The sequence below is a fragment of the Cetorhinus maximus genome, chromosome 4, assembly GCF_964194155.1.
Source record: "Cetorhinus maximus chromosome 4, sCetMax3.hap1.1, whole genome shotgun sequence".
In the NCBI taxonomy this organism is placed as follows: Eukaryota; Metazoa; Chordata; class Chondrichthyes; order Lamniformes; family Cetorhinidae; genus Cetorhinus; species Cetorhinus maximus.
This window is the reverse complement of record NC_135882.1, coordinates 7,970,336-7,993,564: the sequence shown is the minus strand read 5'-3', so window position 1 is coordinate 7,993,564 and position 23,229 is coordinate 7,970,336. Positions and strand designations below refer to the sequence as shown.

At 45.9% G+C, this 23,229-nt stretch overlaps 1 protein-coding gene across 3 annotated transcripts in view; it reads left to right on the top strand.

Moving 5' to 3' along the window:
* LOC144679486 (myelin basic protein-like) overlaps nucleotides 1-23,229 on the top strand; it is a 207,677-nt gene that overhangs the window by 64,340 nt on the left and 120,108 nt on the right. For all 3 annotated transcript variants that reach the window (XM_078539902.1, XM_078539904.1, XM_078539903.1), the window contains one exon: nucleotides 20,832-20,895. In XM_078539902.1, the coding sequence (XP_078396028.1) occupies nucleotides 20,832-20,895 (64 nt within the window). The remainder of the gene's footprint in view (nucleotides 1-20,831; nucleotides 20,896-23,229) is intronic.

The following is a 23,229-nucleotide window of genomic DNA, read 5'->3' as shown; positions in this document are numbered from 1 at the left end:
GCAGGAAACCCCTCCACCATCTCCTGTTGTGGGCAGGGGGGGGGGATTGTGCAGGAGCGGGCGGGTTCCCGATCGGCGCGCCGCCATTTTACATGGGAGTGCGGTCGGGAGGTGATTCCCCGAGCCGGGAGTGCGCTCTTTCACACACGCGCCCGGAAGAGGGCCGAGTGCTGCCTCAGGGAGATCGGCTCAGGTTTCAAACACTGAACAAAGACGAGAAGAAAATCATTGACACGTCCCCCTCACGTGACACTGTCACCTGAGCTGGGTGGGACAGGTCCATTACTTTTATTTAAAAATTTCCGGAACATTTTTAAATCCCTCGTGAAACCTCATCCCGCCCGTGGATGAGGTTTCTTGTGTTTTTTTTCCCTGAAGGTCGCCTGGGCTCATGAAGTGTTTTGGTTACTTTATTAATGGCCTTAATAGGTCGTTGACAGGCATGCCAACCTGAAAATCTAAATGACGCGGGGTGACATCAGGACACACACCCAACATCACCCCCATCTCGTTTTACATGGGGGGGTGGGGCGGGACCTGCTCACCCACCTAAAAATTCTCCCCTATAAGCTTTTAAATGTTTTTTTCCCACAGCCGAGACTGGGATAGGTTTTTCTTGGTGGGCTTACTCTTGTGCGATGTCTGTAGGAAGCTGACGTTAAAGGTCCTTTTTAGTAATGGCAATGCAGTAAAGAGAAATTTATATCCCCTAAACAGCTCCTTTGAACCTGGGAGAAAGCTGGCCGTCGGCAGAGTGGATCAATAAGAATCCAGATGGATAGCGTGTCGAGGCTGTAGAGTGCAGTGCCGGCCTGCAGCCTTGCTAGTTCTAAATTAGATTATCTACCACCCGATGTGATTTGGAGTAGTTCTACCCTGAGCTGTCAAGTGCAGTTTCCAAGCTAATACAAACTCTGCTGGAGAAGTCCAATTAAAATCTGAGTACACAAAATACTGGCGGCCGCTGGGCGAGAGACCCTCTTAACATGTTGCTGTTAGCGCTCGCTTGATGACTCTCTTGGATTATGCATGAGATATTTGGCTCAAAAATGCGTAGGTGGGTGCTGGGAGGGAGTGGGGGGAGGGGCCGCCTCTTGTGGCAAGGAAACTTCCTGCTGATTACCACGTCCCGCCCTCCCTCAGCTGAGGAATCCGTGCTCCTCCATGTTGAACATCACTTGGAGGAAGCACTGAGGGTGGCAAGTGCACAGAATGTTCTCTGGACGGGGACTTCAATGTCCATCACCAAGTGCGGCTCGGTAGCACCACTGCTGTCCGAGCTGAGCAAGTCCTAGAGGTCACAGCTGCTAGACTGGGTCTGCGACAGGTGGTGAGGGGACCAACAAGAGGGGAAAAACATGCTTGACCTGCCTGCTGCAGATGCATCTGTCCATGACAGTATCGGTAGGAGTGACCACTGCACAGTCATTGTGGAGACGAAGTCCCACCTCCATATTGAGGATACCCTCCATCGTGTTGTGTGGCACTACCACCGTACTAAATGGGATAGATTTCAAACGGATCTAGCAACTCAAGACCGGGGATCCATGAGGCGCTGTGGGCCATCAGCAGCAGCAGAATTGTACTCCAACACAATCAGTAACTTTATGGCCTGGCATATCCCCCTCTCTACCATCACCATCAAGCCAGGGGATCAACCCTGGTTCAATGAAGAGTGCAGGAGAGCATGCCAGGAGCAGCATCAGGCATACATAAAAATGAGGTGTCAACCTGGTGAAGTTATAACACAGGACTACTTGCATGCCAAACAGCATAAGCAGTAAGTGATAGACAGAGCTAAGCGATCCCACAACCAGCGAATCAGATCTAAGTTCTGCAGTCCTGCCACATCCAGTCATGAATGGTAGTGGACAATTAAACAACTCACCGGAGGAGGAGGCTGCACAAGTATCCCCATCCTCAATGATGGAGGAGCCCAGCACAGCAGTGCAAAAGATAAGGCATTTGCTACAATCTTCAGCCAGAAGTACCGAGTGGATGATCCATCTTGGCCTCCTCCGGAAGTCCCAGCATCACAGATGCCAGTCTTCAGCCAATTCGATTCACTCCACGTGATATCAAGAAATAGCTGAAGGCACTGGATACTGCAAAGGCTATGGGCCCTGGCAACATTCTGACAATAGTACTGAAGACTTGTGCTCCAGAACTTGTCGAGCCCCTAGCCAAGCTGTTCCAGTACAGCTACAACACTGGAATCTACCCGGCAATGTGGAAAATTGCCCAGCTATGTCCTGTACACAAAAAGCAGGACAAATCCAACCCAAATAACCGCCCCATCAGTCTACTCTCCATCATCAGAAAAGTAATGGAATGTGTCAACAGTGCTATCAAGTGGCACTTGCTTAGCAATAACCTGTTCACTGACGCCCAGTTTGGTTTCCGCCAGGGCCACTTTGCTCCTGACCTCATTACAGCCTTGGTTCAAACATGGACAAAAAGCTGAACTCCTGAGGTAAGGTGAAAGTGACTGCCCTTGACATCAAGGCAGCATTTGACTGAGTGTGGCATCAAGGAGCCCGAGCAAAATTGTAGTCGAAGGGAATCAGGGAGAAAACTCTCCACTGGGTGGAGTCAAAACCCTGGAACTCTGTCCCTAACAGCACTGTGGGTGTACCTACAAAGGAAGATGGCTGTGGTTGTTGGACGTCAGTCATCTCAGCTCCAGGACATCACTGCAGGAGTTCCTCAGGGTAGTGTCCTAGGCCCAACCATCTTCAGCTGCTTCATCAATTACCTTCCTTCCATCATAAGGTCAGAAGCGGGGATATTCGCTGATGATTGCGTAATCTTCACCATTCACGACTCCTCAGATACTGAAGCAGTCCATGTCCAAATGCAGCAAGGCCTGGACAATATCCAGGCTTGGGCTGACAAGTGGCAAATAACATTTGCGCCACACAAGTGTCAGGCAACGACCATCCCCAACAAGAGAGAATCCAACCATCACCCCTTGATATTCAATGGCATTACCATCACTGAATCCCCAACTATCAACATCCTTGGGGTTACCATTGACCAGAAACTGAACTGGACTAGCCATATAAACACTGTAGCTACAAGAGCAGGTCCGAGGCTAGGAATCGTGCGGTGAGTAACTCACCTCCTGACTCCCCAAAGCCTGTCCACCATCTACAAGGCACAAGTCAGGAGTGTGATAGAATACTCCCCACTTGCCTGGATGAGTGCAGCTCCTAGAATACTGAAGAAGCTTGACACCATCCAGGACACAGCAGCCCACTTGACTGGCACCACATTCACTCCCTCCATCACCGATGCACAGTGGCAGTAGCGTGTACCATCTACCAGATGCACTGCAGGAATTCACCCAGGCTCCTTCGACAGCACCTTCCAAACCCATAACCTCTACCATTTAGAAGGGCAAGGGCAGCAGATAGATGGGAATGTCACCACCTGGAAGTTCCCCTCCAAGCCACTCACCATCCTGACTTGGACATATATCGCCGTTCCTTCACTGTCGCTGGGTCAAAACCCTGGAACTCCCTCCCTAACAGCACTGTGGGTGTACCTATACCACATGGACTGCAGCGGTTCAAGAAGGCAGCTCACCACCACCTTCTCAAGGGCAACTAGGGATGGGCAATAGATGCTGGCCCAGCCAGTGACGCCCACATTCCGTGAATGAATTTTTACAAAGCTTGAAGGGCTGGGGTTCAGGCGGGGGGGTTGGGTGGTGGCTGGGAGGGTGTGCAGCCACACTAAAAAGGCATTTGGTACCTGGGGTGGCTCATCTTGGCTGGGCCCCCGCCTCCCCCAATGAAAAGAAGCTGCACAGTGCTCACTGACCTACTTTGGCTCCTGATCCAGCAATGCGTCGAAATTAAACACCCTTATCTTTTGTGTTCAAATCCCTACATGGCCTTGCCCACCCACCCCCTCTATCACTTTGAAATCTCCTCCAGCCCTCTGAAAAACACAGCAGAGCTGACATGGGCGTATGATTCCACATGTGGCTGGAATGCCTCTGCACGCACAAGGGCAGAATCTGAGCCACACTAGTGCAACAACAGTGCTTTTTAAAGTAGGAAGAAAAAAGGTCCCCAAGTTGTTCACTGTAGCTGCTTCACAAGGCCAAGACAGGTGACCATCTGGTCAAGGAGCTAGGTTTCAAGGTGGGCCTTAAAGGGGAGAGAGTTGGAGAGGTTTGGGGTGACGGTGCATTACTCCAGAGCTTGTGGCCAAGGCAGCTGGAGGCACGACCGTGAATGAAGGAGCGATGATCGGTTGAGGCTCAAGGAGACTTGGAGGAGCACCGAGCCCTCAGAAGGTTGTAGGGCTGGAGAAGGGTTCCGAGATTGGACGGAGGGGGGGTGCGTTTGTGGGGGAGCCAGGCCACGGGGAGGTTTGAAAACAGGTGTGAAAAGTGCAGATCGCACTCCAGGACTGCATCATTTAAATGTGGTCCCAGCACTAATTTAGCCTGGTCCTGTGACGATGCCCCACCCTGTTGAGCTCCTGTTTTTTGGGTGCAATCAAAATTCTGGGCTGTTAACTAGCAGGAATAAAGGAAGCTTTGTTCTGCAATCAGCCAGTTTTAATCTGATCAAAAAATTTCTTAATGTTCACACTAAATGATGCAAGCGAAAATGTTTCCTTTCCCAATGCTGACGGCCTGTACCTTGAGTTAAAATAAAACTCCAAATTGAAATGGGAGCTGGTGGTCAGCGTTTAGAATCCATTGAGGCAAAGGTGCTGGTATCTGAATAGCAATGTGCATGCAAAATTTCATGGGCTTCAACATTACCATTTCATTGCTATGGGGAGTTTGAAATTAATCGGGCAGACTTACCTGGAAGGGTTTTTTTTTATCCTTTCATGGGATGTGGACATTGTTGGTTAGGCCAGCATTTGTTGTCCATCCCTAATTGCCCTTGAGAAAGTGGTGGTGAGTCATCTACAGTGCTGTTAGGGAGGGAGTTCCAGGATTTTGACCCAGCGACAGTGAAGGAACGGCGATATATTTCCAAGTCAGGATGGTGAGTGGCTTGGAGGGGAACTTCCAGGTGGTGGTGTTCCCATCTATCTGCTGCCCTTGTCCTTCGAGATGGCAGTGGTTGTGGGTTTGGAAGGTGCTGTTAAAGGAGGCTTGGTGAGTTGCTGCAGTGTACCTTATCAATGGTACACACACTGCTGCTTCTGTGCAATTTACACCATTAATTAGACCTTTTGCCTCAATTTTCAACGTGATTATAATTTGTGCCATGTTCACTGAGTGTGAACTGATAACAGTGCAGCAAGGGAGCCTGGCTGGTCTGGAACCACGGTGAACAATAGAACCAACACTCTCCCTACCCAATGAGATTTAAATATTGAGAAAGAAATGATGGAGAAGGAAATGGCATGAATTGGAGTCAAAGGAGGTACAACAGGAGAAATAGAGAGCTAAAGACTGAATTAAGACAGAGAGGAATCGGTAAAGAAAATAGTTGAGATTTTAAAATCGCTAACAAGAATTTAAAACGCGCAAGAATGAGATTGAACAGTTTGAATTGTTCTTGTTCTGGCCCAGAGAGTTTGCTTGGCATAGCATTAATAATGATCACATTGTTAAAATGATATCTACACTATTAAGGAGGACTCTTGCTGCAGTGAGTTTAATGGGCAATTAATATACAAATCCAGCAAGTTCTTCAAATTAGCGGGCGGTTAAAGCTGAGATGCAGCTTGTGAGAAGCAAGCGATGTAAATTGACCCAGAAGGTTCTGGAGATTTGTAATCCATAACCTTTCTCTTCCCTCCCTGAACTTGCTGTCCGATTTTTGCACGTTGGTTTTCCAGCGAGATCTTGCTCGTTAGCCCATTGCCAACACAGAAGAACACAAGGAACAGGAGAAAAATTAATGTTTCTCACTCGATAATATCGATAATGTCCTCCCAATTGCTCAGCACTGCTTCTGCAGTGAGCAGCTGAAACTGATCTCAGATCTCAAAGGTCCCAGGCTTGGTTTTTTTTAACTCTGCAGTGAGCTAGCTAGCTTTGAAGCTGGGTTCACAATAGAAATTTTACCGTCAGTCTATGTGCCCCTGGGTCAGAGAAGGGGAGAGTGTGCCAGGATTCCCTCTCCCGATTGTTATCCAACACCCAACTCTCCCTCCCAGAAGAGGGACTATGTTTGTGGGTAGCAGGTGAGGACACAATTGAGTTTGCTTGTGATGTTTCCCTCAGTTGAATAGCCTGCTAGCATTAAGTATCTGTACTTAGACTTGAAGAAAGACAAACTGAGTAATGTACTGGAGGATGGCCAGCAATCTAGTAGAACTAAAATACGGCAAATAAATCACTGCTTTAGAAGTAGGGATATGTGTTGGGTGTTGATGTTGTTGGAAATCGAGCAATAAAACGATTTATGTTTGGTTGCTAAAGTGCTGTTGTTGGTGGCATTGATTTGAAGGCCCCAGGACTGTATGGTGACCTTATTCTTGTCTCCTTATTCTTGTCATTTCAATAACAAATGAGTATTTCTTATCACCTACAGCTTGCAAAAAATTAACTCGTATTTATAAAGTGCCTTTCACAAACTCAAGACATCCTAAAGCACTTCACAGTACTTGTTTTAAAGAAAAAAGTATAGTCACTGTTGTAACATAAGAAATATGGTAAGCTCCCACAACAGCAATATGATAATAACCAATTACCTTGGTTGAGGGGTAAACATTGACCAGGACAGAAGAACTCCCTCGCTCTTCTTTCAAGAGCACCATGGGATTCTTACATTCACCTCAGAGGGCAGGCAAGATGATAGTGCAGCACTCCCTCAGTACTGCACTGGAGGTGTCGGCCTGGATTTTTGTGCTCAGGCCTCTGGAGTGGGACTTGAGCACGTGACCTTCTGTGTCAGAGGCGAGCGTGCCACCCACCCAGCCACAGCTAACAGGATAACATGCACCTGTCTCCTCAACGAATATCACTCTCCACTATCTGGTCAAAGTGAACCAGTCTGCAGAGAAAAGCAATGCCAGCTGGCACATCACAGAACCAACAATTTCACTTTCGGCTGATATCGGTGGTGGTTTAAAATGAGTTAACGGGTTTTTCTTTTAAAATGTAGCCTAAAGCCGATGCCATTTAAATATGTTCGGGTATTAACAGGGCAAAACTGAAAGTGTTCCTTCAATCGTGGCTGTTAGATTACAGCTGCACACAGAGATTAAATCTTACAAATTCTTCCTTTTGCACCACACGGTAAGTCAACAATACTGGCGTTTAGTATGAGGCCTTTGATGTGGCTTAGTAAGAAAGGAGATGCTACTTGATTATCTGTGCTGCACAGCATCATTACATGGAGCAGGAACTAAGCAACGATGCAGGTTTCCAGTTGAAACCAGTTCCCCCTAGATGTGGTCAAACCTGTTCAACAGTCTACAAGCAACAGCCAAGTGTCATTGTGTGTAAACAGGTAAGAGTTAGGAAGAGAAGTAGGCCACTAAACCCCCCCGAGCCTGTTCTGCCAAAAATATGAACAGTGGCCTAAGTGAGGGAATACTTTATTTTTATATATATATATATTTTTAAACTGAATGGGGAATGATTTCACATTTTGTGTAAGGTTCACAAATACAGTAATAATTATTGCTAGTCACCTGGCTTATTAGCTTTTTGTATCTTGTAAATGACCTTGAAGTAACCTTTAATTGTCTGTGTGTATAGGTTTCAGTTTCTCTTGTTATAAAGTTTCACCGGTCATTTGGCATTTGTTTACGTCAACTTGTATTTAGAAGTTGCCTTTTAATGGCCATTAGAAAACAAAATTTGACACCGAGGACATAAGGACATATAACTGAAAGCTGATCAGAGGTAGGCTTTTAAAGTGAGTTTTAGGAAGGGAGTTGCAGAATTTAGGGTCTAGGCAGATCGTTGATCTACACTGGCTCCCAGTCAAGCAACACCTCCATTTCAAAATTCTCACCCTCGTTTTCAAGTCCCTCCATGGCCCTGCCCCTCACGATCTCTGTAATCCACCAAGATCTCTCTAACCCTCTGAAGTCTCTGTGCGCTCCTCCAATTCTGGCCTCTTGTATGTACTTGGTTTCACTCACTCAATCATTGGCGGCCTAGCCTTCAGCTGCCTGGGCCCAAAGCTCTGGAATTCCCTCCCTGAAACGCTTTGCCTCTCTCTACTTTGGCCTCTTCCTTGAAAATGCTCCTTTCAAAAACTACCTTGCTTACCCTGTCCTAATAGCTCCAGATGTGGCCACATGTCAGATTTTGTCTGAACACGCTCCTGTGAAATGCCTTGGAAAGTTTCAGTTGCACTTTTATGGCACCTTTTAAATGTAAGTTGTTTCTGAGTTCTGTTAGCGTGCGCTGTCTTAGTCACCCCTTTCACTAATTTTGCTTTATTCATTCATGGGATGTGGGCTTCGCTGGCTGGGCCAGGATTTTATTGCCCAACCATAATTGCCCTTGAGAAGGTGCTGCTGAGCTGCCATCTTGAACCACTGCAGTCTATGTGGTGTAGCTACACCCACAGTGCTGTTAAGGAGGGAGGACAAGATTTTGATCCAGCGACAGTGAAGGAACGACGATATAATTCCAAGTCAGGATGGTGAGTAAGTTGGAGGTGAACTTCCAGATGGTGGTATTCCCATCTATCTGCTGTCCTTATCCCTCCAGATGGTAGTAGTCGTGGGTTTGGAAGGTGCCGTTGAAGGAGCCTTGGTGAATTCGTGCAGTGCATCTTGTAGGTGGTACACACTGCTGCTACTGTGCGTCAGTGGTGGAGGGAGTGAATGTTTGTGGAAGTGGTGCCAATCAAGCGGGCTGCTTTGTCCTGGACGGTGTCAAGCTTCTTGTGTTGTGGGAGCTGCACTCATCCAGGCAAGTGGGGAGTATTCCATCACACTCCTGACTTGTGCCTTGTAGATCGTGGACAGGCTTTGTGGAGTCAGGAGGTGATTGTCGAGTATACTTAGTCTCTGACCTGCTCTTGCAGCCACAGTATTTATATGGCTAGTCCAGTTCTGGTTCTGGTCAATGGTAACCCCCAGGATGTTGATAGTTGGGGATTCAGTGATGGTAATGCCATTGAACATCAAGGGGAGATGGTTGGATAGTCTCTCTTGTTGGAGACGGTCATTGACTGACACTTGTGTAGCACGAATGTTATTTGCCACTTTTCAGCCCAAGCCTGGATATTGTCCAGGTCTTGCTGCATTTGGACATGGACTGCTTCAGTATCTGAAGAGTCACGAATGGTGCTGAACGTTGTGCAATCATCAGTGAACATCCCTACTTCTGACCTTATGATGGAAAGAAGGTAATTGATGAAGCAGCTGAAGATGGTTGGGCGTAGGACACTACCCTGAGGGACTCCTGCAGTGATGTCCTGGAGCTGAGATGACTGACCTCCAACAACCACAACCATTGTGCTAGGTATGACTCCAACCAGCAGAGAGTTTTCCCCTGATTCCCATTGACTCCAGCTTTGCTCGGGCTACTTGATGCCACACTCAGTCAAATGCTGCCTTGAAGTCAAGGGCAGTCACTCTCACCTCACCTCAGGAGTTCAGCCTTTTGTCCATGTTTGAACCAAGGCTGTAATGAGGTCAGGAGCTGAGTGGCCCTGGCAGAACCCAAACTGGGCGTCAGTGAGCAGGTTATTGCTAAGCAAGTGCCGCTTGATAGCACTGTTGATGACCCCTTCCACTTTACTGATGATGGAGAGTAGACTGATGGGGCGGTAATTGGTCAGGTTAGATTTGTCCTTTTTGTGTACAGAACATACCTGGGCAATTTTCCACATTGTTGGGTAGGTGCCAGTGTTGTAGCTGTACTGGAACAGCTTGGCTAGGGGCGCAGCAAGTTCTGGAGCACATGTCTTCAGTACTATTGCCGGAATATTGTCAGGGCATATAGTCTTTGCAGTATCCAGTGCCTTCAGCCATTTCTTGATATCACGTGGAGTCAATCAAACTGGCTGAAGACTGGCATATGTGATGCTGGGAACCTCTGGAGGAGGCTGAATTGGATCATCCACTCGGCACTTCTGGCTGAAGATTATAGCAAATACTCAGCCTTGTCTTTTGCACTGATGTGCTGGGCTCCTCCATCATTGAGGATGGAGATATTTGTGGAGCCTTCTCCTCCAGTGAGTTATTTAATTCACCACCATTCACAACTGGATATGGCAGGACTGCAGAGCTTAGATCTAATTCGTTGGTTGTGGGATCACTTAGTCCTGTCTATCACTTGCTGCTTATGCTGGTTGGCACGCAAGTAGCCCTGTGTTATAGCGTCACCAGATTCACACTTCATTTTTAGGTATGCCTGTTGCTGCTCCTGGCATGCCCTCCTGCACTCTTCATTGAACCAGGGTTGATCCCCTGGCTTGATGGTAATGGTAGAGTGGGGGATATGCCGGGCCATGAGGTTACAGATTGTGTTCGAGTACAATTCTGCTGCTGTTGTTGATGGCCCACAACGCCTCATGGATGCCTGGTCTTGAGTTGCTAGATCTGTTCGAAATCTATCTCATTTAGCACGGTAGTAGTGCCACACAACACGATGGAGGGTATCCTCAATGTGAAGGCAGGGCTTCATTTCCACAATGACCCGTGCGGTGGTCACTCCTACCAGCACTGTCATGGATGGATGCACCTGCGGCATTCAATTCGGGGAGACTTCAGGGCAACCCTGAAGCAAACCTGGAGAGACCAAGAAAAATGGTTGACGGGACAAAATGAATGGGCGCAGGAGAACGTGTATGGGATCAAGCTTTCAACAACGTGAAAATATGAAGGGGAAGAGTATCTCAGATCCGATACTTAAAGCTGGACAAAACTCCTGGAAGAATCCTTGGAGAATTATGTATCCTACACACCATACACACTGCTTATTTCTCCAGGCTGCTTTGAATATGTGCAAAGCAAATAGAGTGATATTGTTTTCACTTTGTTAAAATTATCATCTTTCACTGCAAGCCACATTTTCCTAATAAGTTGGAAGACCCCCAGGCTTGCTACTTCATCTGTAGACGAGATAAAATTATTTATCAGCCGAGCGTGGAAAGACATGATGGTACAGGTTTGTTATTACATTCTGGGAGGCTGTAGAACTGACACCTGCATGAAATTATTAATTACAAGCGCTGTATGGATCTGTGTGATCTAATGAGGTGATTAATATCATAAAATGAACTAACACCTAAGGTTTGTGAAGTAGGCAATGAGAGATTCATTAAGCCTGGCATTTTTTTAAAAATACTGGATATTGCCAATTTGAGTCTTCAGAAGTAAGTGGAAGAATTGGGCTGCGTGGGTGGAGGCCAATCTGCATATTGTATTAAGGTGATGTCTTTGATCATTTCTTTGTAAATTCACTGCCTGGCAGCTTGTACCCGATTACTCAGCAGCCTGCAAAATAGAGCTTGTGGAATTGCTGCTTATTCTTGGAGGTGTGGTGCCATTGTACTGGGTTCCCTGTCTGAGACTATTGGCTGCAAAGGGCAGCACATCGGATCCAAGTTGTATTGCACGTTGCTGGCCTGGAAAGAGTTCTCTCACTTCTTAAAAATGAACAGATTTGCATTTTACAGACAGTGAAGTACACCTTTTTTTAAAAAAAAAATTGCAGTCACTGTTGTGATTTAGGAGACGTGGCAGTTGATTCACCTTGGGATGTGAGTGTTGCTGGAAAGGCCAGCTCTTATTGCCCAGTCCTAATTGCCCTTGAGAAGGTGGTGGCAAGTCGCCATCTTGAACTGCAGTCGGGTGGTGAAAGTACTCGCAGTGCTATTGAGTAGGGGGTTTTAAGGTTAACGTAGTGACTGAACGTTTGGTGATGTATATTCTAATCCGGACAGTGCGTGACTTGGAAATGTTGATGTCTCATCTGCCAAAATCCCTTGTCCTATCTTTTATCATACAGAATTAAAAATAAAGTTTTTTGCTCTGATATTCAGAGGGATCTGGGTGCCTTAGCGCATAAATCACAAAAGGCTAGTATACAAGTACAGCAAGTAATTAGGAAAGCTAATAGAATGTTATCATTTATTGTGAGGGGACTTGACTACAAAAGTAGGAAGGGCATGGGTGAGATCACATCCGGAGTACTGTGTACAGTATTGGTCACCTTATTTAAGGACAGCTGTAAATGCATCACAAGCGGTTCAGAGGAGGTTTACTAGACGAATACCAGGAATGGGTGGGTTGTCTTATAAGGAAAGGTTGGCCAGGTTAGGCTTGTATCCATTGGTGTTTAGAAGAGCAAGATGCGACTTGATTGAAACCTTTAAGATCCTGAGGGCTTTGACAAGGTGGATGTGGAGAGCATGTTCCCTCTTGTGGGAGAATCCAAGACTAGGGGTCACTATTTTAAAACAAGTGTTCACCCATTTAAGACAGAGGTGAGGGGAATTTTTTTCTCTGAGTCTGAGTCTTTGGAACTCGCTTTCTCAAAAGGTGGTAGAAGCAGAGTCTTTGAATATTTTTAAAGCAGAGCTAGATAGATTCTTGATAAACAAGGGAGTGAAAGGTAATCAGGGGTTAGGCAGGAGGTTACAATCTGATCAGCCATGATCTTATTGAATGGCAGAGCAGGCTTGAGGGGCCGAGTGGCCTACTCCTGCTCCTAATTTTTACGTACGTATGTTTTTTGTGCTCTTAATTGAAATTGATTTCCTGGGATGAATCCTATTTATTCCAACCAAAGATCTGGACTTCCCTAAACCTCTGTTCCTTGCTACCTCTCTCCTCCTTTAAGACATTCCTTAAAAACCTACCAGTGTCAGCTGTGGCTTGCTTGGTAGAGCTGTTGCCTCTGAGTCACAAGGTTGTGGCTTTAAGTCCCACTCCAGGACTTAAGCACAAAAAGCTGACACTCCAGTACTGCAGTACTGAGGGAGGGCTGCACAGCCAGAGTCTTTCAGATGAGACGTTAAACCAAGGCTTAAGATGGATGCATAAACATCCCAGTGTCCTGGCCAAATTTTATCCCTCAATCAACATCACAGAAAACAGATCATCCGGTCATAATCACATTGCCATTTGTGGGAGTTTACTGTGCACAATTTGGCTGCTATGTTTCCTATATAACAGTGACTGCACCTCAAAAGTGTGTCATTAGCTTTAAGGTGCTCTGAGATGCTCTATGGCTGTGAAAAGTGCTATATAAATAAGTCTTTTTACCTGTTGGACTAAACTATCAAACTTTCAGTCCCCTGTTTTAATGTCTCCTTGTGTGGCTCAGTGTCAACATTCGCGTAATGCTCCTGAGAAACACCATGAGAGATTTTGCTATGTTAAAGGTGCTATCTCAATGCAAATTGTTGTTGTTGTCGTCACCTTGAACCTATGTTTTCTTAATTATTCTCTCAATGGATGTGGGCATCGCACGTTGCTAGGATGTTGCCCATCCCTAATTGCCCTTGAGAACTGAGTGGCTTACTAGGTCATTTCAGAGGGCAGTTAAGTGTCCACCACATTACTGTGGGTCTGGATTCACATGTAGGCCAGACTGGATAAGGACGACAGATTTCCTCCCCTGCAGGACATTAGTGAATGAGATGGGTTTTTAAAACGATCGATGATAGTTTTGGTCGCCCTTACTGAGTCTAGCTTGAAATTCCAGATTTTAATAATGGATTGTAAATTCCACCAGCTGCTGTGGTGGGATTTGAACCCATATCCCCAGAGCATTAGTCTGGATCTCTGGATTTCTAGTCCCACTGATATCACCGTCTCCCCATCTCCCCATATATCCCAATCTCCCCTCCCCTCGCCCTTCATTACACCACTCAGTTTGGATAATGATCAAAGCACTTTGAAGTGGAACTAAATAATATAAATTGGATTAAATCCTCTCTGGCATTTATCTTATTCAATATGTTAAAGTTTTTCCATTTGTCGTCTGAATTGAAATTGAGTTTATTGACTGAATGTGCTTTATTGTATTTCCCTAACTCTCTCCACCCCTCTACCCCTTCCTCCTCCTAGAAGACAATCCTTTTAAAACCTGCCTGTTCATGTATTCTAATGCTTTCTTCTGTGGCTCAGTCACATTTTATCTGATTGTGGTCCTGTGAAGCATCTTGGGGTTTTACTGGTTGAAGGGGAAGAATGATGGTGTCGTGGTATCATCACTGAGTAATGGTGACTCGGCGATGGTGAAACTAGCATCGATTGCTGCAAAAACCCATCTGCTTCACTAATGTCCTTTTAGGGAAGGAAATCTGCCATCCTTACCCGGTCTGGCCGACATATGCTTCTGGACCTACAGCAATGTGGTTGACTCTTAACTGCCCTCCGAAATGGCCGAGCAAGCCACTCAGTTCATGGGCGATTAGGGATGGACTTGCCAGCAACGCCCACATCCCATGAAACAATAAATGTTTAAAAAAAAAGGTGCTACTTAAATGCAAGTTTTTGCATCCTGTATCTGATGAACAAACTGGTGAATCAGATCTTTGGATTCTCTTCTGATTTTTGCACTACTCAACTACTCTGGGGACTGCCTGCGCTACTCACTCTAGACTTTATTATTCTAAACTTTATAAAAGGGCGCAACAGGCCCACCCGATAGGTTGAAACCAGCCTGTATCGGTTAGAAAAACATGACTTTAAAATGGCTAGCTGACCTGCTATTGCGCAGAGTGAATCTCCCTGTTACAATGGGGAGGTACAGGAACCTGGGCGAGCTAGGTGCACAAAGGACATGAGTGGGTGGGAGAGGAAAAACGAGTTGGTTTATCGGACCAGCCCTGCACCAGGCCACAATGGCCGGAGTATCAAAAAAAGAGAGACTTGCCTTTAAAAAGCACCTTTCATGATCCCTGGACGGACGTCTCAAAAGTGCTTTACATCCAATGAGGTATTTTTGAAGTGTAGTTACTGTTGTAATGTTGGAAAGGCAGTAGCTAATTTGTGCACAGCAAGCTCCAACAAACAGCAATATGATAATGACCAGGTAATCTGTTTTGTTTTTGTGTGACATTGATTTGAGGGATGACTATTGACCAGGACACAGGAGATGGCTCTCCTACTCTTCTTTGATATTGTGCAATCATCCACCCAAGTAGGCAGATGAAGCCTGGGGTTGACGTCTCAATGAAAGGCAGCACCTCCAACAGTGCAGCACTCCCTCAGTACTGCACTGGAGTGTCAGCCTGGATTTTTATGCTCTAGCTCTAGAGAGCGTCTTGAACCCACAACCTTCTGATTCAGAGGTGAGTGCGCTACCAACTGAGCCACACTGATTAATATCATAGCTGACACTTACTTTTTTTTCCCCCTCCTGACGTCCCCACCTCTTCCCCTACCCCACCTGTCCCGCCTGGGACCCTCACCCCCACAGTCATCTAATCTTCAAGAAGAGGGGAAACATCAGAGAAAGAAGACAGGGGGAAAGAAAATACCTGGAAAATTCCTCTCTGACCCCCAACTCCCCTCAGAATATCACACGAAGTAAGTATGATCAATAAAGACACTTGCCATCTGTTTCAGGGGATCCCAGACTGTGGGTGGCGACCCCCAGTGGGGGGTCACAGGACGAGGTTCTATGGTCGCTAAGCTCCAAAGCAGCAATGGCGGCCGTGGAGATCAGACTGAGCTTTGACAGCCGCGAAAGGAGGAAATTTTGGGAAGCACTGATCTATTTAATGCAATCCCTGCCCCAGTCCAGAACTGTCCAACTCCCTGTTTCCTGAGTTGGCAGGGGTGAGGGGGGGCAGGGTAGGTGGTGGGATATGGGGTTTTGAAATATGGCCATATACATATGATAGGGGAGGACAAGAAAAACTGAGGCTCCAGGGGATTGAGATTGGGGAAGACCTGGAAAGGATGAAATGAAGGGAGTTTTCTAATTGTATCCCAAATGATTCTGAGAGCGCCTGCTCCACCTTGTGTCCACGTTCAGGCAATGTTGCTGTGCTGTTTCAGAAGTTTGGCGCATTTACTGGGTTGTGGAGGGATCAGCATTACTCCTGAGCAAACAGACGCGAAAGACTTGTGGGATGTGTGAGGTGAGGGGAAGAGCTGCTCTGATTATTATTCGGTGCGATGTTACAGTTGCTTCAGTCACGTGAAAAGATGGGCTGTTCTCCTCGGGGCAGGGAAGGTTAAGGGGGGGATTTAAGTGGAGATGTTCAAAATTATGTCAGAATAAATGAGGGGAGGCTGGCAGGAAGGTTGGTGACCAGATTTAGTATAATTGGTTAAAGAACTGGTGGCAAATTGTCATGATCCGGAATAGACTGACTGTGAAAGGCTGCAGGAACAGATCCAATAGTAACTTTCTAAAGGAAATTGGGTAAATACTTGAGTGTAGGCCTGTGGGGAAAGATCGAGGGGTTTGGGACTTAAGAGGAATCAGGGGACATGGGAACCGGGCAGAAAAGTGGAACTGAGGTCAAAGACCAGCCATAATCTTATTGAATTGGAGCAGCTCAATGCGCTGTTATTCCAGCTCCAATTTCTTATCATCTTATGGAATAGCTCTTTCAAAGAGTTGGCACAGGCATGAGGTGTTGAATGACCTCCTTCAATGCTGTACGATTCTTATCTCAGCTGTACACTTCTCTCCAGCTGTCTGTATTGATGATGGGGCAGATGCAAGAATGAAGAGGAGTAAATCTACCTACCAAACTGAATGACTATGGAGCAGTACTGCTGCCCACTCTGCTCTACGCATGTGAGACTTGGACTGTGCACCAGCGTCTCAACCGCTTTCACTGGCAGCGCAAAATGCCAGACACCTGAGGTGCTCACCTGAGCTAGCATGGCAAATATCCACCCCATATTGAGACAGTCACAACTGAGTTGGACTGCTCACATAGCCGGAATGCCTCACACTCGCTCTCACCAAAGCGAATATTCTATTGGAAAGCTTGAGTCTAGGGTGCGCTCCTTGGAAAGCAAGCACATTATCAGAGGCAGAGAGAAAACGCGAGGAGGGGAAATCACGAGCCAGCGACTCGTCCAAAACTCAGTTGTCTGCGGTAACCTGTCCCATTTGCAGCAGAGCCTTCCGGAACGCAAATCAGCCTTAGCAGTCACCCACGCACCCACTGGAACCCTACCAAACACCCCCGATGATGAACATGGTCATCTTCACCACATGGTTCTAGGAAAACCCATATTGCAGGTGCAGGTGCAGTTGATAGCACTATTCATCCAGGAATAGCTTGGGGCCAAAGTGTCAAGTCCAGCCTCATTCTTTTAGCTGTCTCAGGCAGGCAAGCTGGAAATGACATTGATGACGGTACTCCAAACACAATATTACAAGAAAGCTTTGATCATGTTATTGCGAAATGTGATTTAGAAACCACTTGTGGATCTTATGTTTGGACACTAGACAAGAGAAATGAAATAAAATCCAGCAGCACAGAGAGGCTATTTGTGACCCTGAATCTATTATCCCTAATTCTCAGCTATAGTCAGTCATTTGAGGGACAAGCAGAACAGAACATGTGTCAGGAAATATTTTATTTGGGTTTCCCCTAACCACTCATTCACAGTTTGTTTGTTCATATATCTTCTTTCTTGAGGAAATCCAAAAGTGTGGCAACAAAGTCTGTTATTCTCTCTTAGTAGCACTGCAGTTGGTGAATTGGACAATGCAATGATTTTTTTTTTATCCTTTGATGGGATGTGGGTGTCGCTGGCTAGGCCAGCATTTATTGCCCATCCCTAATTGCCCCTTGAGAAGGTGGTGGTGAGCTGCCTTCTTGAACCGCTGCAGTTCATGTGGTGTAGGTACACCCACACTGCTGTTAGGGAGGGAGTTACAGGATTTTGACCCAGCGACAGTGAAGGAACGGCGATATATTTCCAAGCCAGGATGGTGAGTGACTTGGAGGGGGACTTGAGTGTTTTATACGAAATGTTTTAATGTTTTATACCGAAAGGGTTATGTCAAGAATCACACACTAGGGGTTAAAATTGGGCAGTGTAATTCCTGCTTTTCAGATACTATGCAGCCTCCAAAGTGCCTGATCACAAGTGCCCCACCTGCCATATTGGGTAAACTTAAAAAGGAGACGTCCTTCACCCATGCCTGAAACATGAGTTGATCACCATGCAAAAATGCAAATCCTTCTTATTCATGTATGCATGCCTGTTGGCATCCCAAAGCATTTAACACTCCGTGAAATACTTTTTTGAAGGGTAGTCACTGCTGTAATGTCAGAAACACAGCAGCCAATTTGTGCTCAACAAACTCTCTCAAACAGCCATATGACAATGAGGAGATAATCTGGTATTTTTTGATGATGTTGATTCTCGTTACTGCACTGGGTGGCAGCCTATGCCAACTTTCCCCTTCTCCCTGGATTATATGTCTGTAAATCAGTTCATTCCAACATTTACTCAATGCATCTAAGCACAACACAAGACTGTCTCTTTCAGGAGACAGTATGTTTGTACAGATGGGTCTGAAGTTTGGAATTTTTGTTTCATTCTTTCACAGGATGCGGGCATCTCTAGCTAGGCCAGCATTTATTGCCCATCCCTAATTGCCCTTGTTCAGGGGCCAGTTAAGAGTCAACCACATTGCTGTGGGTCTGGAGTCACTTAGGCCAGGTAAGGACAGCAGATTTCCCTCCCTAAAGGACATTAGTGAACCAGATGGGATTTCACGACAATCAGCAATGGATTCATGGTCATCCTTAGACTTTTAATTCCAGATTTTTTTTTATTGAATTCAAATTTCACCACCTGCTGTGGTGGGATTCAAACCCGGGTCCCCAGAGCATTACCCTGGGTCTCTGGATCACTAGTCCAGTGAAAATACCACTACGCCATTGCCTCCCCATCAGTCGAGGGGGTGACAGAATATACATTTTGGGTGTGAAATTCAATATAAAGGAGTGTTGTGTTTTTTTTTAATTAAAAATCTAAAACCGGTTCGAAATTTCTCTACATCTTAATAGGTTTGCAAATACAGTGAGGGGAAGCTTAGTGTTTTATATTATCTGTTACATAATTCTACAGATCTAATAATGAGTCAGGATAACTGAGTTAAAGTGTGGAAGGTTGGAAGTAAATGGGATATCCAGAAGATGTTGTTCAAAGGCTCCTAAAGTCTGTGAAATCTCTGTTCAAGCTTCTAAGGGAAAAAAAAACCCGAGGGGAGGATCTCCCGGTTGGCGAGAGGGGGCGGGGCCCGCTCGCCGACGCGTAAAATGGCGTGGGGTGACATCAGGCAGGCGTCCCGACGTTACCTTGTGTCATTTACATTTTCAGGTCGGCTGCGCGCCCTCTGACCTGTCAACGGCCTACTAAGGCCATTAACAAAGTAATTGAACTCATTAATGGATCTGCCTGTCCAACCTTAAGGTTGGCGGGCAGGCCGGGAGCCCTGGCGGGCTTCAGAAAAAGCACAAAACCTCATCCACGGGCGGGATGAGGTTTCATGAGGATTTTAAAATGTCACAATATTTTAAGATTCCTGGACCATGTCCCAACTCATGTGACAGTGTCACATTAGGGGACATGGCAGCAGAACCTTTTTTATCACCTTTTTATTTAAAGTTGAAAATCGGAGCTGATCTCCCCGAGGCAGCACTTAGCCTCAGGGAGATCTGTGCCCTCTTCTGCGCACATGCACGAAAGAGCGCACTCCTGGCTGAGGGAATCCCCCCCACCCCCTCCCGCCCGCACAGGGAGCGCATAGCGCTTCCTGGCGGACGTCATGCTGGGCAGGCCTTAATTGGCCCGCCCACATAAAATGGTGGCGCACCCCTGATTGGGGGTGCCGATCGGAAGCGTGCCTGCTCCCGCACTCTCCCCCCACCCCTCCCTTAATGGGGGGCAAATGTTGCCCTTAAGAATATCACTAAAATTAACTCAACCTGTGTAGAAAATGGCACTGCTCTGTGAAAGTTCTCTCAGTTACTATTGTCTCTTGCTTATGCATTGCACCTTGAGGAAGCTGAGTATTTTTTAAATAATAGTGGTAATGGGCATTTTTTTTACTTCAATTAATTGGGTTATTAGGGATTAGTTATTGAGGGATTAAGCAGCACTCTTTCACCAAACCCAGCCCTCAGTGAAATAAAAACCCAAATTGCAAAGTTCAAAAATGTCACTCGGATGAGATGTTAAACCGAGGCCTGGTCTGCCCTCAACAGGTAGATGTAAAAGATCCCGGGACACTATTTTGAAGAGAGCAAGTTCTCCTCCCCAGTGTCCTGGCCAACACTTATCCCTCAACCAACATCATAAAACCAGATTATCTGGACACTCCCCCTTTGCTGTGTGGGACGATCTTGCGTGTGGGAGAATTGCTGCATTTACCACGCTACGACAGTGTCTAACACTTCAACAGTATGTAATTAGCTGTAAAGAGCCTCTGGGCATCCTGAGGTCACGAAAGGTGCTATATAAATGCAGGTCTTACTCCAGTGTGTCTATTCATGCTATTGTGTCAGCCAGTGAGTTGGCAGTGGGGCAGGAGTTGCAGCAAACAATTTCCTCAGCACGGAGTCTAGTTAAACAGAGTTCCTATGAACTATAGCGAACAGAACTCAAAACCAAAACTACTGCAACACTTCCTGAGAGAAATGCAGTGAGTGGAGGATAGTTACGTAATCCAAAAGACGTCAATCCCAGTCGTTTTAAAGCAGAGGGGTCTCAAGGTGTGATTGACAGGGATATCGCCTCGTCGTCTCCGCTCTGGCTGGAAGTAGTTGTGTAGCCAACAATCCTTTTTATCTGTATCATTTTAAAAGTATATTAAAAGGCGAAAATGCCTTTCTCTCTCCAATGAAACCCACCGCATCTTCCAGTGCGACTCTCTCTCTCATTAGAGAAGTGGGATGGCGTTTAGTAAGCATCTGCTTTTTCTTTATTTATTTCAGTCTGGGAGTGAAGCCGAGAGTCGGAGCCTGACCATGGATCCACCAGAAGACAATGAAGTGTTTGGTATGTACAGAGTTCCAACGTGTAAAGTAATGCAGATTCACCACAAATCATTTAATCTATTCATGAACTGCAGTGCAGGATTGTTGGATTTGTACCTTTTTCTCAAAGTTGATGTGACTGAACCCGTGATTAATTAGTTCACTCCATGTTGAATCTTTTGGGATGATCATGTTACCTCTCTACTGCTAGGATCCCCGAGTCTCCAGGATTGTCCTGGAGTCTCCAGGAATTGAGGATTAAATTCTAGGATGCTGCTGTGAGCAACGCCCGGGTAAACAGTCATTGGGGGCAAAAATGCATTGTTTTCTTGAATACCTTTTTCATTAGTTATTAAAATATTGTGGAGGGGGGCAGGGTAGGGGATAGAAACTGTTTGACGGGACTGGCTGGTTGGAGTCATTTGATGAAATATCCAGGAATGCGTCCTTCTGGAGTTGGCAACCCTACCGATTTTTCCAGGAGTTTGCTTCCTTCTCTCTCTGTCATTATTCAGAAAATGGTGAGAATCTGGAACTCACTTCCACACGGTGGTTGAGGTGAATAGTATAGATGCTTTGAAGGGGAAACTGATGCATGATGGAGTGAGGAGTGGAAGGATAGCGTTGATGGGATGAGATGAAGCAGAGTGGGAGAAAGCTCGTGTGAAGCATAAAAACTGGTATAGACTAATTTGGTTTAATGCCTGTTTCTGTGCTGTAAGATTCTACGTTGTGGGTAAGAATTCCTGATCTGATAAAATCTATCCCAATATCAGGAGTTTCCTTTCAAAGGAGTCCTGTCTTGGAATAAAAGAAGACTTGCCTTGGGAAGGAACTTCGATCATCAGCGAACAGGGAAGTTGGGATACTGTAGTTCTTGGCAGTGGAGGCACTCCTATTTCTCTCTTCCTCCTATAAACAGATGGAAATAGCAATATTACAGAAGCAATGGTAGCCTTTGGGGACTTCTGACAGCTCCTGCCTGAATAGCTACCACAGCATCACATGAATGACAAACAAACAGAGAATGACTAAACACAAGAAATAGGAGCAAGAGAAAGACCACGTGGCCCATCAAGCCTGCTTCACCATTCAATAGGATCATGATCTTGGGCTGCAGGTTTACTAGACCAGTGCCAGGAACGGGTGGGTTGTCTTATGTGGAAAGGTTGGACAGGTTACGCTTGTAGCCACTGAAATTGAGAAGAGTAAGAGGCGACTTGATTGAAACCTTTAAGATTCTGAGGGGTCTTGACAGGGTGGATGTGGAGAGGATGTTTCCTCTTGTGGGAGAATCTAGAACAGAGTTCACTGTTTAAAAATAAGGGGTCGCTCATTTAAGACAGATGAGGAGAATTTTTTTTCTCTGAGGGTCGTGAATCTTTGGAAATCTCTTCCTGAAAAGATGGTGGAAGCAGAGTCTTTGACTATTTTTAAGGAGAAGCTAGATAGATCCTTGATTAACAAGGGGGTGAAAGGTTATAGGCAGGAATGTGGGGTTGAGATTACAATCAGATCATCTTATTGAATGGCGGAGCAGGCTCGAGGGGCCAAGTGGCCTACTCCTGCCCCTAATTTGTATCTTCGTATGCAACTCCACATTCCTGCCCATTCCTCATCTCCCTGGATTCCAGGAGAGACCAAAACTCTTGTCTATCCCAACCTTGGATATGTTCAACAATGTAGCATCCATAACATCCTGAGGTAGCTAATTCCAAAGATTCAATCTTTGAGTGAAGAATTTTCTCTTCATCTCAGTCCTTGAAGTGCTTTAGAGCCAATTAAGTATTTTTTTAGTTACTATTGTAATATAAGAAATACTGCAGCCAATTTGGAGAAAGCAGCTCCCACAAACAGCAATGTGGTAATGACTAGATAATTTGTTTTAATTATGTTGGGTAAGGAACTAATATTGCCCAGGACATGGGGGAGAACTGCCCTGCTGTTCCTTAAAATAGTGCCATAGAATCTTTCATGCCCACCTGAGAAGGTAGGCGAGCACCTTGATGTAATGTCTGATCCTATAATATGAATCTGCAAGAAAATCTTAGATTAAGCTCTTTCCTCAGTGAACTGAAAAGTTCCTTTTAAAAGTATAGCACGCCTAGACTTAATTGTCTACATTGTGGAAGGCATCTGTCACCAGCTGAGTCCTGTTCTAGAAATTCAGTTAGTGAAGGATAGAACTGGAGCCGAACTTTACACACTTACAAGTATACGCCTCCTAACCCAACAACCGCACGCTAGTCTTTGTCTATTTATAGGGTGCTCAAGTGAATGCCAAGTAAATGCCCACTACCTGCATGCAATTAAACATTGCTATACAACAAGTGAGCTGCTTCCACCTCCTATGACG